The sequence below is a fragment of the Phoca vitulina genome, unplaced genomic scaffold (assembly GCF_004348235.1).
Source record: "Phoca vitulina isolate PV1807 unplaced genomic scaffold, GSC_HSeal_1.0 scaffold3, whole genome shotgun sequence".
NCBI classification, from domain to species: domain Eukaryota; kingdom Metazoa; phylum Chordata; class Mammalia; order Carnivora; family Phocidae; genus Phoca; species Phoca vitulina.
Window position 1 is genome coordinate 35,426,333 of NW_022589706.1, and position 14,571 is coordinate 35,440,903.

Below are 14,571 nucleotides of genomic sequence, written 5' to 3' on the forward strand. Positions count from 1 at the left end.
GCTCAGTCAGTTAAGTATCCCACTCTTGATTTTGGCTCAGGTCATGATCTCAGGGTCATGAGATCAAGCCTCACATTGAGATTCTCTCTCTCCCCCCCCCCTCCCTCTCTGGAAGGGAGGAAGGGAGGAAGAGAGGGAGGAAGGGAGGAAGGGAGGGAGGGAGGGAGGGAGGGAGGGAGGAAGGAAGGAAGGAAGGAAGGAAGGAAGGAAGGAAGGAAGGAAGGAAGGAAGGAAGGAAGAAAGGAAGGAAGGAAGAAAGGAAGGAAGACATTGGGGCATAAAGGGGCCTCCACCCAGTAGAAAACAAAGGAGTGAAGGAATGGGCATGATTCTATGTTGCAATGGGTTGAGAGGAAGGGGGAGCAAAGAAAATCCTAGACAGATATAAGTTTTGATGGACACTGGACACTCTGATGGTTAATTTTATGTCACAGGGTACCCTGTGATATTTGGTCAAACATTTTCTGGGTGTGCCTGTGAGGATGTTTTGGGATGAGATTAACATTTGAATTGGTGGACTGAGTAAAGCAGGTAGATTAAGACTCCCTTATGTGGGTGGGCTTCATCCAATCAGTTGAAAGCCTGAGCAGAGCCAAAAGGCTGACCCTCCCTGGAGTAAGAAGGTACTCCTGCCTGACTACACTGAGCTAGGGCATCAGTTTAGCCCTACCCCTTTTCCCATGTCAAACTGAAACATGGGCTTTCAGACTGGAGCTTACACTACCCGCTCTCCTGGGTCCCCAGCCTGCCCACTGCAGACCTTGGAACTTCTCAGCCTCCAGGATCATGTGAGCCAATTCCCTCCAATAAATCTCTCTTTATACACACATACCCTATTGGTTCTGTTTCTCTGGAGAATCCTAACTAATAAAAACATCATTTCTGATTTAATTTCCTCTTTGATCCAAAGACAGAATATGTCCCGGGGGCGGAGGGGGGGGAATGTGTTCCACATTTACAAACAGCATAAGAAGGACATTATCTAAGCAGTTAAAAATACGAAGCAACATCAAAGTACAACAATGGGGAATTCGGGTCAAAAAAATCATGGTATAGCTACACATCAGAGTATTGTATAGCCAGTAAAGTGACAGGTAGAACTAAATTTGTAGATTGGGAAAATGTTCTCAATGTATTAATTAAATTAGAGAATAACAGATATAATACTCTTACAAAAGGATAAAATGTATATATGGTGGTATATACATATATAAATACATTTAAAGCTCTAGAAACGTATTTACCACATACTAGTAATAAAAACAGAAAAATAGGTTGTTTTGTGGTTGAACAATTAGCTTACTTTTATTTTCTGTATTTTCTACAAAGAATGCAGATTACTTCCTCTCATTCTTAAACTTGAGGGCTGTTCTTGAGTTTCCCATGCTTGGTGGTATCCAGCAAATCCATTTAATTTTAGAACAATGTAGTGCACAACCATGAAAGTTATGGTTACAGAACAGACATGTTTTAAAATATGAGAAAAAACAATGTAACTAAACAAAACCATGAATTATGAAGAAGTGATTTTCAAATCTAGTTGTCACCAAACCTCCATGTACACGCCTGTATGTTTCTATACATTTAGCTTTAAAGATCTCTTTTTTTTTTAAATATTTTATTTATTTATTTGGCAGAGAGAGCAAGCGAGTGAGCATGAGCAGGGAGAACAGCAGAGGGAGAGGGAGAGGCAGGCTCCCCACCGAGGAGGGAGCCCGACACGGGGCTCAATTTCAGGACCCCAGGATCATGACCTGAGCCGAAGGCAGACACTTAACCGACTGAACCACCCAGGTGCCCCAACTTTAAAGATCTCTTAAGAACTATTCTCTGTATAAAAGAAAATATTACCTGAAATTCAGAAATTAAATCATTTTAGTTTCAGTTTCTTTTTGTTCTAATTCAAACAAAATTTATAACATAATTAGTTTAAATTAAAATAGCATATACAGTGTGATCCCTTTTGTGCATCTTCCTACCTACTTGCCTTGCTGGCTACCCCACACAGACTTACCTAACTTACTTCCTGAATATAAGAGATGGCTGGGATTATGTTCAAATATATGATGGCTGTTTGGTTGACATTTTTAGGATGATTTTCTAAACCTCTCTATGTTATGCTTTTTTATTGAATTTTAAATACATGTTAAATGTGTATCAAAGAAAAATGAACATCATCCTTCTATAAAAGAAATGAGAATTTAGAAATGTGTATATTTTGAAGTTTCTTTATCTGGTAGAGTCCTATCACCTTCTGTCATTCATGGCTAATGTTGATGAAAACACATCCACAATTATATTTGCCACTGAAATGTAAAAATTCCCAATCTAGCTACCAATGAAACATGTTCTAACTAATTTAAATGGGATCTGTGACTAACATAATAAATAAAATTTAAAAAAAATAAATGGGATCTAACTGAATTCTGGGGCACTTTACTTTCTTAATAGGGATAGATTTTTGGTGTGTCCTTGGCACTTGGGCCTTCACACTTGGGTGATTATCTTGCAGAACAAGTTCTGTATTTCAAAAACCAAGCTACACATCATTTACATCCAACATGACGATTCTGCAGAACAATACATATGCCCAATTACCTCTAAAATTTCAGTAAAACACAAAGTCCTATAGCAGTTCCATAGAACACTGTTTCTAAAAGTATCTAAAAGTTTGAAAAATAGTGAGTTAAAGGGCCTTTACTATCCTAATGTGAACTATTTATTTAAGATAAGTTTGGGGAGACAATAAGTGGCTTCTTTGCACTCATTTCATTCCCTTTTATTGTTTTTAATTTTTTTTAAAGATTTTATTTATTTATTCGAGACACAGAGATACAGAGAGAGAGCATGAGCAGGTGGAGAGGCAGAGGGAGAGGGAGAAGCAGGCTCCCCGCTGAGCCAGGAGCCGGACGTGGGGCTCGATCCCAGGACCCTGGGATCATGACCTGAGCTGAAGGCAGTCGTTTAACCATCCGAGCGACCCAGGCACCCCTCATTCCCTTTTATACTGTAAGTCTAAAGGTCTTCAGTGATATTTTGAGGACTGCTGATCTAAGTGGTTTATTACTCACACAGCATGTTTATACACTAGAGTAATGGCCAAGCAGAATTAGAGAGCTTTTCAGAAACACTTACAATGTTGTTTCATATTAACATATTTTACTTCTCAACAAACTCATGCTTCCTCAAAGATTTCTAAAGATTTCACATCCTCCCTGAGCTTTCCCTAAACCAGGAAATGGAGGAAGACTATTTTTTCCATAATAAGAACTCAGAAATGATTTTTTAATGCAAAAGGATACTCAAGTTACCGCAAGTACAAAAACATAAAATAAGTGTACTGCACTAAACAGAAATTACTAATCAAGAACTCTGTACTAAACTCTCAATTTAATTATAGGGTGATTGAGGACGCTCTCATCATTGCTCAAGCAGTTGTGGTGTCTTGCAATATGACATTTTGAAAAGATACACCATTTAAAAATGTTTATGCATATGCAACCCACTGTAACAACTAAAAAGAATAGAAATTATTCTCTATATTCATGCATGTATGCAAAGACTTTGTGCAACAATGTTTACCGTATTTTTTGCACAGTAGCCCCAAATTAAGGTAACTCCCAAACCGACTATCAATAGACTAGTAAGAAACGTTGTTATATTCTTTTATTAAAATAATATTGAATTATTAAAAAGAATGAGGCAAATTTATACAGGCTAATATAGAATAATCTCCAATTTACATTGTGAAAAATATCTAGATACAGAAATAAATACACACAAAACCTCCCATTTGTGCTTTAAAAAAGGTGGCAAAAAGAAATAAAAATTTTTAAAAAAAGGTGGCAGATGCTACAGAGATGGACAGTGTTTATCTTGATATAGAATGGAAGTAAGAGTCCTAACTTTTGTTATATAAAATTTAGAACTATTTCTACTTTTTATAAGGTCATTATTTCATAATAATATAAAAAAACTAACAATGAGGGGCACCTGGGTGGCTCAGTCAGTTGAGCGTCCAACTCTTGATTTCAGCTCAGCTCATGCATGATCTCGGGGTCATGAGATCGAGCCGTGCATTGGGCTCCACACTCAGCGGGGAGTCTTCTTGGGATTCTTTCTCTCCTTCTCCCTATGCCCCCCCCAAATAAATAAATAAATAAATCTTAAAAAAAAAGAAAGAAAGAAAGAAAGAAAAAACTAAAAATGATTCTAAGGTTCCCAATCCTTTATGTTCTAATTTGATTCTTTAACTAGTATATGTATAGAGTACCAAGAGCAACATGTAGCCTCCACGGAAAGCAAGAGTGTTTATTGAAAAGATTTTGGTAGCATAACAATGATATGGAAATATCTCAATAATTTGCAATTAAAGAGAGTAGGCTGAACACACACACAGCCTCCATTCTCTCCTAAAACCCGACCAAGACAAGAGTAAAAGAATTTTTAGAAGACTTAAAAATTAAAACCAAAAAGGTCAGAGAGAATGGGAGAGACAGTAAAGAGCTGATGGAAAAGCCCAACCAACACATTTCACCCAACAAGAGTGAGTCCTAAGTAGGCAAGGGGAAAAGGCAGATGTCTATTCTCCACGCAGCCACTCACTCATTCACCTAAATTATTTACTGAGTGTACAGTACGCCAGGCACAGTTCTAGGCTCTGGAGACACAACCATGAGCAAAATGGAAAACAATCCCCGTCCTCATGAGGCTAAAAAGTCTAATGAGAGAACAACCAAAATATCTATTCTCTTAGACAGACTTCAGGATAGGAGGCTGAGATGGGGGGTGAGATTTTAGACAGAAGGACCACTGAAAAGATGACATTTGGGTCACAACAGGGGGAAAGTGGGTGAGCTTGCCACACAGGGTGAAGGAAAGATAATCTAGTCAATACTTTGCAATTCCTGAGGATTTGGAGAACTACAGTACTCTGAAAGTGTACGTAAAGGTGAAGTTAAAAACAAGAGGGCTGGTTGAAGAATTAAGAAAAACTGAGACCCCCTCCCTTTCCTTCCCTTCACCAGCTCCGTCTGCCTAGCAGGTTGACCATCCTCCATCCACCTTACCCACAGAATGGTTGTCCTTCTCAGGAAATGGCAAAACAGAAATGCTGACTGGTGGATGCTATAGTCGAAGACAAGGTAACACACTGAAGACAGGGAGCTCAAGTAAACATTTATATACCAAATACCAAAAAACCCAGTTATCTTCTGCCTCGAGACCCCCAGAACATCAGCTAAACCCTGCCATTTGGGGTACTGGAAGGACCTTCTCTAGGGACTCTGACAAACCCCAGAATAGATCTGACATTGATGATTCATTCAGAGATTACACACTGAAGACCACAGTCAAAAAGGCCTATCCACCCAGGTTTCCAATCTGTTTATAGTGCCTTGGTTGTAAAATAGAACAAGTTACAATGGACATACATGTAAGGAGAAGGCAAAACTTTCAGAAGAAACAGATCATATGGGGAGAAAAAATTTAAAAACAAATTACATATATGTATTCAATATTCTAAAAAAAAATAGTGGATATTTCGGAGTTGTAAAAATGCTGGGCCTAAACCAAATGAAGTCTAAATAAGCAGCTGATTGGTTAAAGCCTTTTTTCTTACCTTCTTTTCTAGTCACTGGCAATCTAAAAGATTAACAGATAAGCTAGAATGTGCCCGGGTCATTACCAAGGATTGATCCACCTCCTTTCAGGAAGAAAGAGACCTAAGGTATTGGAATGTAGTTTGCAAGCTGCAATTTCAATTAATGATTGCCCTTCCTTCCCCAATCTTCCCCCTAAAATGAAAATGAACTTGTGGCTAAAAATCAAGCTCCGCTAAAGTTCGAATCTTTTGGTCTCCTTATTTTATTATGACTTCTAATATGAGAATGAGAAGGCCAGTTCTCTCATTTTCATGGTATTAATTCTTTTAGCAAAATCCATTCACATTTGTGCTTCTACGTTTTTATGTAACTTACTGTACGACTGATCATGAGACATGCTGGTCTCCTTTTATGTAACAATCCATGGATGCTAGTTTCTTTGAAGTAACCCTGCAAGAGTTTCATTCAAGAACTCAAGAGACTCATCTTGGATGGTTATTTATTACTAAAAAAATAGACTGAATAAATTTCACAATAAATGAAATCACAATAAACAAATTTGAAGCTATCATATAAAACACTGTCACAGTATTAGATTAAACATATCATTGTCTAATCTTTTTTACAATTTTTAAAAATTTTTTAAATTCATTCCAGAGGCGGGGGGAGCAGGGGGAGGAGCAGAGCGAGAGGGACAAAGCAGACTCCACACTGAGCCCAGAGCCTGACGCAGGGAGGTTTCCTGGTATGTCAGGAAGAGTAAGCAGGGAGTGCTTCTTCTAAGTACAATGGTGGGGTAAAAACATCAATTTTCTGGTGGAAACCTCACCACTATTTACCAAATTTTATAATCTCAGATTACACAGCAGATGTCTCTGAAATTAGCTACTAAATTACAGAATAAAATGTAGTCAGCATCAGACTATTATGAAAGAACTATTAAAAGCTCTGGCTGGAACAATGACATTATGTTTTGTTAGAAGAACAAAGGGTACACACCACAGCGATGTTCTTTCAGGCTAAAGTCAACTTAAAATACAAATCTTTACTACGCACCTTCTACTAGGCATCTACCACCACAGGCGGTGCTATAAAAGGCAAAGGAGACCTGGCTCCTGGTATCACGTAGCTCCCATCAGAGGAGATAAACATGTAAGCCATTAACATGACAATGTCAGAATCTAGGAGTATGAAAAATTATTATGATAAAACAAAGATTCGTATAGCTTGAAGAGGATCACTATGTGAGAAGGAACACGTGGGAAGTTTGGAAGGATGAGTAGAGGCTTAAAATACAGAAGAGTTAAGAGTATTTTGGATTAAGAGATAAATAAGAACAAACACACCAGGACAAAAGAATATATAGAGGATACATTAAGTGTCATAGGAGAGACAGGATAGGAGAATCATGAGACATTATACAAACTGTAATAAGACTCTGAAGAGGCTAGAATGACCCACCCAGAACTTGAATTTATTCCATAGCAACAAAAAGTCAGCAAGATTTTTAAAGGAAAAAGGTAATAATACTTGTTTTAGATGAAGCAAAGTCTGAGAGCAAGACAAATGGAAAGGTGATAAACCACTTATTTACTGGTTATTGCAATGATCTAATATGAGTGAAGCTGACCCTGAGCTAGGACAGTGACAATGGCATTGGAAGAAAAAGAAAGGAGGAAGACATAAAATCACCATTTTATAAACTCAGTCAAACAGGTAATTTCACCCATATTTTCTTTTAATGCTTTTACTCTCAAGAACTTTGTATTTCAAAATTAAAATTCCTTTAATATTTGAGAGTTGACAGGACCATACCACGTGTTGCTATTTATTAAATATTTTATACAATAAAAAATAAGTATTTTATAAAATAGGTGAAGTGTTTTTTTAAAAGTGCTGTGCGAGTTGAAAGTTGCTGAAGCCAGCGGAGTCTGGTTGGCGCGGTCGGTAGAGGGTGCAACTCTTGATCTCAGGGTTGTGAGTTTGAGCCCCACGTTGGGAATAGAGATTACTTAAAAAACAAAATCTTTAGGGGCGCCTAGGTGGCTCAGTCATTAAGCATCTGCCTTCGGCTCAGGTCACGATCTCAGGGTCCTGGAATTGAGCCCCTCAAGGTACTCCCTGCTCAGTGGGGAGCCTGCTTCTCCCTCTGCCCCTCCCCCCGCTTGTGCGCTTTCTCTCTCTCTCTCTCTCTCAAATAAAGTCTTTAAAAAAATAAATAAAATCTTTAAAAAAAAAGAGAGAGAGAGAGAAAGTTGTTGAAGCAAGGCAATGGGTCCTGGAGGGCTCATTACACTATAATCTGTACTTTTATATAAACTTGAAATTTTTCATAAACATTTTTCTTTTTTCAGGTTTACGGAGATATAATTGACAAATGCAAGTGTAATATATTTACCGTGTACAATGTGATGATTTGATATATGTACACATTGAGCTAATTAACATGTCCATATTTACCTTTTTTTTTTTGGTGAGAACATTTAAGTTCTACTCTCAGCAAATTTCAAGTTTATAATACAGTATTATCAACTAGTCACCATGTTCCATACTTTTTTAATGTATATTTTTTTAAAGTGGTTCCCTTTCTTATTTTTTTTTAAAGATTTTATTTATTTATTTGTCAGAGAGAGAGAGAGAGAGAAAGAGAGAGAACAAGCAGGGAGAGTGGGAGAGGGAGAAGCAGGCTTCCCACTGAGCAGGGAGCCTGATGCGGGGCTCGATCCCAGGACCCTGGGATCATGACCTGAGCTGAAGGCAAAGGCTCAACTGATGAGCCACCCAGGCGCCCCTGTTCCCTTTCTTATTGTACGCTGGTTAAGCAGGCTACTGTAGCACACTACCAAGTAATTCACAGACCACTGATGAAGAAAACAACATTTTATAGATTAAGCACATTTATAATCAAACCTCATAATCATTAAGTCATATCTATGAGTTCTTGTAATCCTTATTTCTAAGGCGGAACTTTATATACTTGCTGTAAATATATACTCACTGATAAAAACAAAATCATTAATTTGTTACATATAAAGCAACTGTGGAATGATTTAAATTGAATACAGTGAGCTGCACAGTTTTAAAACATACATTTTGGCTCATGATCTCTTACATATTATTATTTATTGGACCTCACATACATACTTGCAGAGATGCTTTCTTCTCTACTTAACGACAAGAAACTCACTCACAGGCATGCGCAGACCCACTCACATACCTTGGCAATCTTAGCAATGTTAATTTTCTTAGTGAAGTAAGACTTAAGAACACAGAACAATACCTCCTTCAACTTCTCACCTTTCTTAGGTCATCACCTGTTCTCCCTTCTCTTCCTTTCCCCCTTTCCTTCCTCAGCAGGAAGCCCAGCGAAGTGAGTCAGCACACAGGCTCTGACGCCATTACTGTGCCGAACTGCTCACTCTGCCACGCAGTGGCTTTGAGCTTCAGGCAAGTAGCAAACCCTTGGGGTCTCAAATCACTGGTGAAAACCTATCCCAAACCCAGCTGCATAAGGAATAAATAAATTTCAGCTGTTAAATCCTCCACCACCATCTTCATTGTGATCATCCTTCTTTTAGCTGACACTGTGATCTTGATACATCACATATCCAGCCCCTTCAAACTCCCAAAGTTATTTCCTAAAGTTGTATCACCCTACTAAAACTGTTCTCAGGCTGTTTAATTCCCAAGTCCAGCAACATTTCCCAGTGTTCCTTGTACTCTTCCCCTCTGTATCATTTGACAATAATAATGCTATTCTACACTCTCTCTTGATCATCATCTGCTCTTTTGGCTTTATCACCCTCTCATAGATGATGCCAAAATCTCTATTTCTGGTCATCATTTCTGGTCACTGACAAAGAATTCCCAGCTACCAATAAAATAATTCCACATGGTTTACATTACCAGTATCTCAAGCTTACCATTCACACAAGAAAAATTATCTTATTCTCCTTTCCTACCCCAATCATATTCTCATGTTCTTTAATCTAATGTCATCTCTTCTAACACTTCAAAGAACTTTTATTTTATTTTATTTTTTTTTGAAGATTTTATTTATTTATTTGAGAGAGAGAGTGAGAGACAGAGAGCACGAGAGGGAGGAGGGTCAGAGGGAGAAGCAGACTCCCCGGCTGAGCAGGGAGCCCGATGCGGGACTCGATCCCGGGACTCCAGGATCATGACCTGAGCTGAAGGCAGTCGCTTAACCGACTGAGCCACCCAGGCGCCCACTTCAAAGAACTTTTAACCTTCACTTTCCCTCAAAACACCTACTCCTATTTGTTGAGTTTTACTAATTCTGTTATCTTACTTTCTTCTCCAACCACTTCCACTGTTAATGCCCTAATTCAAGACTCTTTTCATTCCAGCCTGAATTATATACAACAGCTAAACAGTAGTCTCTGCCTTTAAAGATTTTATTTTATTTTTTATTTTTTTTAAAGGTTTTATTTATTTATTTATTTGACAGAGAGAGACACAGCCAGAGAGGGAACACAAGCAGGGGAAGTGGGAGAGGGAGAAGCAGGCCTCCCGCCGAGCAGGGAGCCCGATGCAGGGCTCGATCCCAGGACCCTGGGATCATGACCTGAGCCGAAGGCAGACGCTTAACCATCTGAGCCATCCAGGCGCCCCTTTAAAGATTTTATTTTTAAGTAATCTCTACAACCAACGTGGGGCTCAAACTCACAACCCAGACATCAAGAGTCATATGCTGTACCCACTGAGCCAGCCAGGCGCGCCTCTAGTCTCCGCCTTTAATCTCTTCTCCCTGTTAATGTCTAACCACTGTATTATCTATCACAACAACCTTCAATAACCCCTCAGAATCTGACTCAAACATTTGTTTTCAGTCTTTCTCTTCCTTCCTCTTTACCATAAGCTCTAATCACATGGAGCTTCTCAGACCACTTAAGTATGCCTCACGCACTATACGTCTAAAAATAAGTTTACTGTTTTATTGTAAGTTTGGCAACTGCCATATCATCAACTTGCAGAATATTCTAGATTTTCCTTTATTTTCTCTTATGTTTTATCTGTTTCAACAATCCCCTTTGGTGAAATCCATTTTTGTTCTTTGGTGACCTGCAGTAACTTATCAAGGTGGATTCTAAAGTCATTACAGCTTTCTAGATCACAACTTTACTAACTTATCTCAATTTTTTTTTAAAGATTTTTTATTTATTCATTTGAGAGAGAGAGAGACAGAGAGAGCACATGCAGGGGGAGAGGCAGAGGGAGAAGCAGACTCCCCACTGAGCAAGGAGCCCGACGTGGGACTCGATCCCAGGACCCCAGGACCATGACCTGAGCCGAAGGCAGATGCTTAACCGCCTGAGCCACCCAGGCGTCCCTTATCTCTTAATTTTTAAGACTTTATTTTTTTTAGAGCAGTTTTCGGGTCACAGCAAAACTGAGTGGAAGGTACTGATTTCCCATATAGCCCATCCCACACTTACCTAGCTTCCCCATCAGAGTAGTACATTTGTTACTACTGACGAAACTACAGTGACACTTCCTAATCATCCAAGTTCTGGAATTTACACTACAGTTGACTCTTGGCGTTGTACATTCTGTGGGTATGGGCAAACGTATGATGACATATGTCCACCATTGCAGTATCAGAGTATTTTCACTGCCCTAAAAATCCTCTTTCTTCTGCCTACCCGTCCCTCCATTCCCAGCCCGACAGTCATTTTACTGTCTCCATAGCTTTGCCTTTTTAATAATGTCCTACAGTTGGGATTATGCAGTATGTAGCCTTTTCAGATTGGCTTCCTTTAATTTTTTTTCAAGTACATTATTTCCTTCAGAAATTTTGTTTATAATGGGTAATAGAAAAGTTAAGAAAATATTTCAGATTTATAGGTCAACTCTACTCACCAAGGGTTCAGCCATTACAACTTCAATTTTCTTTTCAGCTTGAACAGCAAATTCTGCAAAGAGGCTCTTGATGACATATTCACCAGGCTTGACATCTGGGTCAATCGTAATGCTTGACATGATGATATTCTTTTTTCCCAAAGTGGAATTAAAGTTGGAGGAAGCACAGTACTTATTCACTTTGCTGACTGGTGCTGAAGCTAAAAAGAAAAGAAACAAAAGAACTCTAATTATCAACACAATAATGAGACCACCACAACAACCCTATTTAATATGCATCCTGCCCCTAAACCCCATCCAGATCTCCCAATCTGTATTATCATACTCTATTTTTTTTATTACACTTGCTACATTCTAACAAATTGCCCAACTGTAATTTAGTTATGTGTTATTTATTATGTACTGTTCTTCTCTCAACCCTACTAATGTGAATTTCCTAAAAACAGGGATTCTCTTTTGTCTTTTTTGTTCATCAATGAATCCATGAATTCCAAGTGCCTAGAACAATGCCTGGCATATGCTGGGTATATAATAAATACATACTGAATGAATGAATATGAATTCTAAACAAAGTGATGTGCAGTGAAGGAAATAAAACAGATGGGAATAAAGGAAACAGGATTGGTTAGGGCATTGAAAGATACTGTTTTGGAAAGCATGATTAGGAAAAGGCCTCACTGAAGAAGCTACATTTGAACTCATCTGGAGGATGAAAAAGAGGCAGCAAGGCAAAGCACCAGGAACAGAAAGCGCTAAATTGAGTGAGCATATTTGATTCATAAAAAGAAGACCAGTGTGGCTGGAGCTCAAGGGAGGAAGCAGGGGTGACAGGCAATTTCAGATGAGGTCAAAATCATTAGCCAGGGATTTAGAACTTTGTAGGAAAATCAGATTTTATTCTAAATGAAATTAAAATTCAATGGAAAGTATTCACTTCGAGAGGGATAAGATCTGGCTTCTCTTAAAAGATCTCTCCAGCTCCTCTGGAGAATGGACTGGAAGGGGACAAAGGTAGACTCAGGAAAGCCACTACACAGGTCCAGGTGAGATGATCCTAGCTCAGGGTAAGAGGATGGAATGGCACAGGAGAGAAGGAAAGGACTTGACATTTGTCATGTGTTAGGGAATTTGGCATCTAGGTGAAGAAAAGGAACTAGCAATGACTAGTAGGATTTTTACTGCAATCGTTCAAAGGACAGTGGCACCATTTACTCAGCTAGGGATGTCCCAGGGCCTGGCAAATAATACATTGCACCAGCTGGGGCACAAAAAGAGCACACACTGACTGCTACGTGCTCTTTATCTTCATAGGTTTTGTCCTCTTGACTGACTGGCTTATCACTCCGCTCTGTCAGCCGGCTGCGTAACACAGACCATTCCATTCCTGAACTTCAGCTTATGTCATCTCTGTGGCCTAGAGTATTCACTGAAAACCTGCAAGTTTGTATTTCTCTACCCCAACCTGATCTCCAGGTCATGCCCTTTCATAAGCTGTCCCCAAAGCAAACCCTTCCATGAAAACGGAAGCAGAACACAATCGAATGCCGAATTTCTGTATGTGTGTACATAACTATAGAACAAATTTATTCTAAATACCTAGTCTCCAAACTCATAAACTGTTCTGTCAAAAAAAAAAAAAAAAAAAAGAACCCTACTCTACCAAACATAGTGTGCCAAGATAAATAAAAGTGACCTGTGATAACTCCAAAATAAAATTCTAGGAAGTAATGCAAAATACAAATATTTTACTTCAGAAAAAATAATTGCAAATTAAGAAAAAAACATTTTTGAAAGAATTTCCAAATATTTGGATTCCCTCCATGCCCTAGTCATAATCTTTGTTTTTCCACAAAACAGAGTATTTTTCCTCCAAAACTAAGATCACACATGATGTTTATATATTTAAAAATAATCTAAAGAATATTCCAAATTGTTAATATTGCACCTAAAACTAAATATCTTTGTATCACATCAAATTAAAATATATTATGTATTGTATTCTAGAACTAAAATTATATAATAAGAACAATTCAAAACAAAAATTCACAGTCCTTTGAACACAGAACACACTATTTATTTTAAACAATGACCTGTTTGTTTACTCTGTTTCATGATCCAACATTGTGTATTATAAAAGAATCTGTTAACAACTCTTACTGTAAAAAATGGAGATCTTAAAAGAAATCATTTTGGATCATTAAGAGACCTCTGTATTTTATACCCACATTATGTTGAACAATCTTAGGGAATCATAAAATAGTAAAACAACGACAACAAAAACTACTCAGTTTCCAGAAGGTTAATTTACATTTTAGACATAAAAATGAGGATAAAACATTTTCAAGACTTTGACTTAAGGTCATAGTTACAAAATATATCTTTTCTTTTAACTAAGATTTGTAAGCCTCAAAGTTAAGATTCATAAGATTGTAACAGTTACAAAGTTTTTTTGGCTTTAACTTCACAATAAATGTAACCAAAGAAGAAGCCCTATAATAGATCTGGTACTTCTAGCCTTTGATGAGGTATAGCCTTTTTTTAAATGACCTTTTTTTTGAACAGTTTCTCCAAAAAAGAAAAAAACTTTAGTTAAAATGACCTCTCAAATAATTTGCCTTTACTGTCTTGTACTTCCTAAATAGTATAAATTAAGCATAAACAAATATTCCTAGGTATCAAAATAGCATATTTTAAGAAATTTGCCAATAAAGCCAAAAGTTGTAGGACAACCTGCACTTATCTTCTAAATAAAGATTTCTCTTCCAAATATCTGCACTATCTTCCAAAATAAAAATATCTCAAGTTTGAGAAAATCCAATTTTTATGAAAAACGAATGTTTTTACATCAAACAAATTAATTTATCTCAGTTGTATTTCTTAGTATTTCATGAACGCTTGTTGACTCTATTAATGCCAAAAAGTAACAGAGAACATATCTACCGATTGAAATTTCTGGTCGCAAAACAATCTAATGTTGATGTTAAGGACTGGCGAAATAAATTATCTTTATAATCTAATAAACACAATGCTCTATAGACCGTTAAAATGACAGCATCAAAAAATACTGAATGGCATGGGAAAATGT

The 14,571-nt window shown here is 37.7% G+C and overlaps 1 protein-coding gene across 9 annotated transcripts in view; it reads right to left on the reverse strand.

Moving 5' to 3' along the window:
- The window catches only part of FRYL (FRY like transcription coactivator), a 254,467-nt gene that overhangs the window by 129,859 nt on the left and 110,037 nt on the right, over positions 1-14,571 (reverse strand). For all 9 annotated transcript variants that reach the window (XM_032400333.1, XM_032400332.1, XM_032400322.1 and 6 more), the window contains one exon: positions 11,487-11,686. In XM_032400333.1, coding sequence (XP_032256224.1) covers positions 11,487-11,606 — 120 coding nt within the window. In that variant the 5' untranslated portion in view covers positions 11,607-11,686. The remainder of the gene's footprint in view (positions 1-11,486; positions 11,687-14,571) is intronic.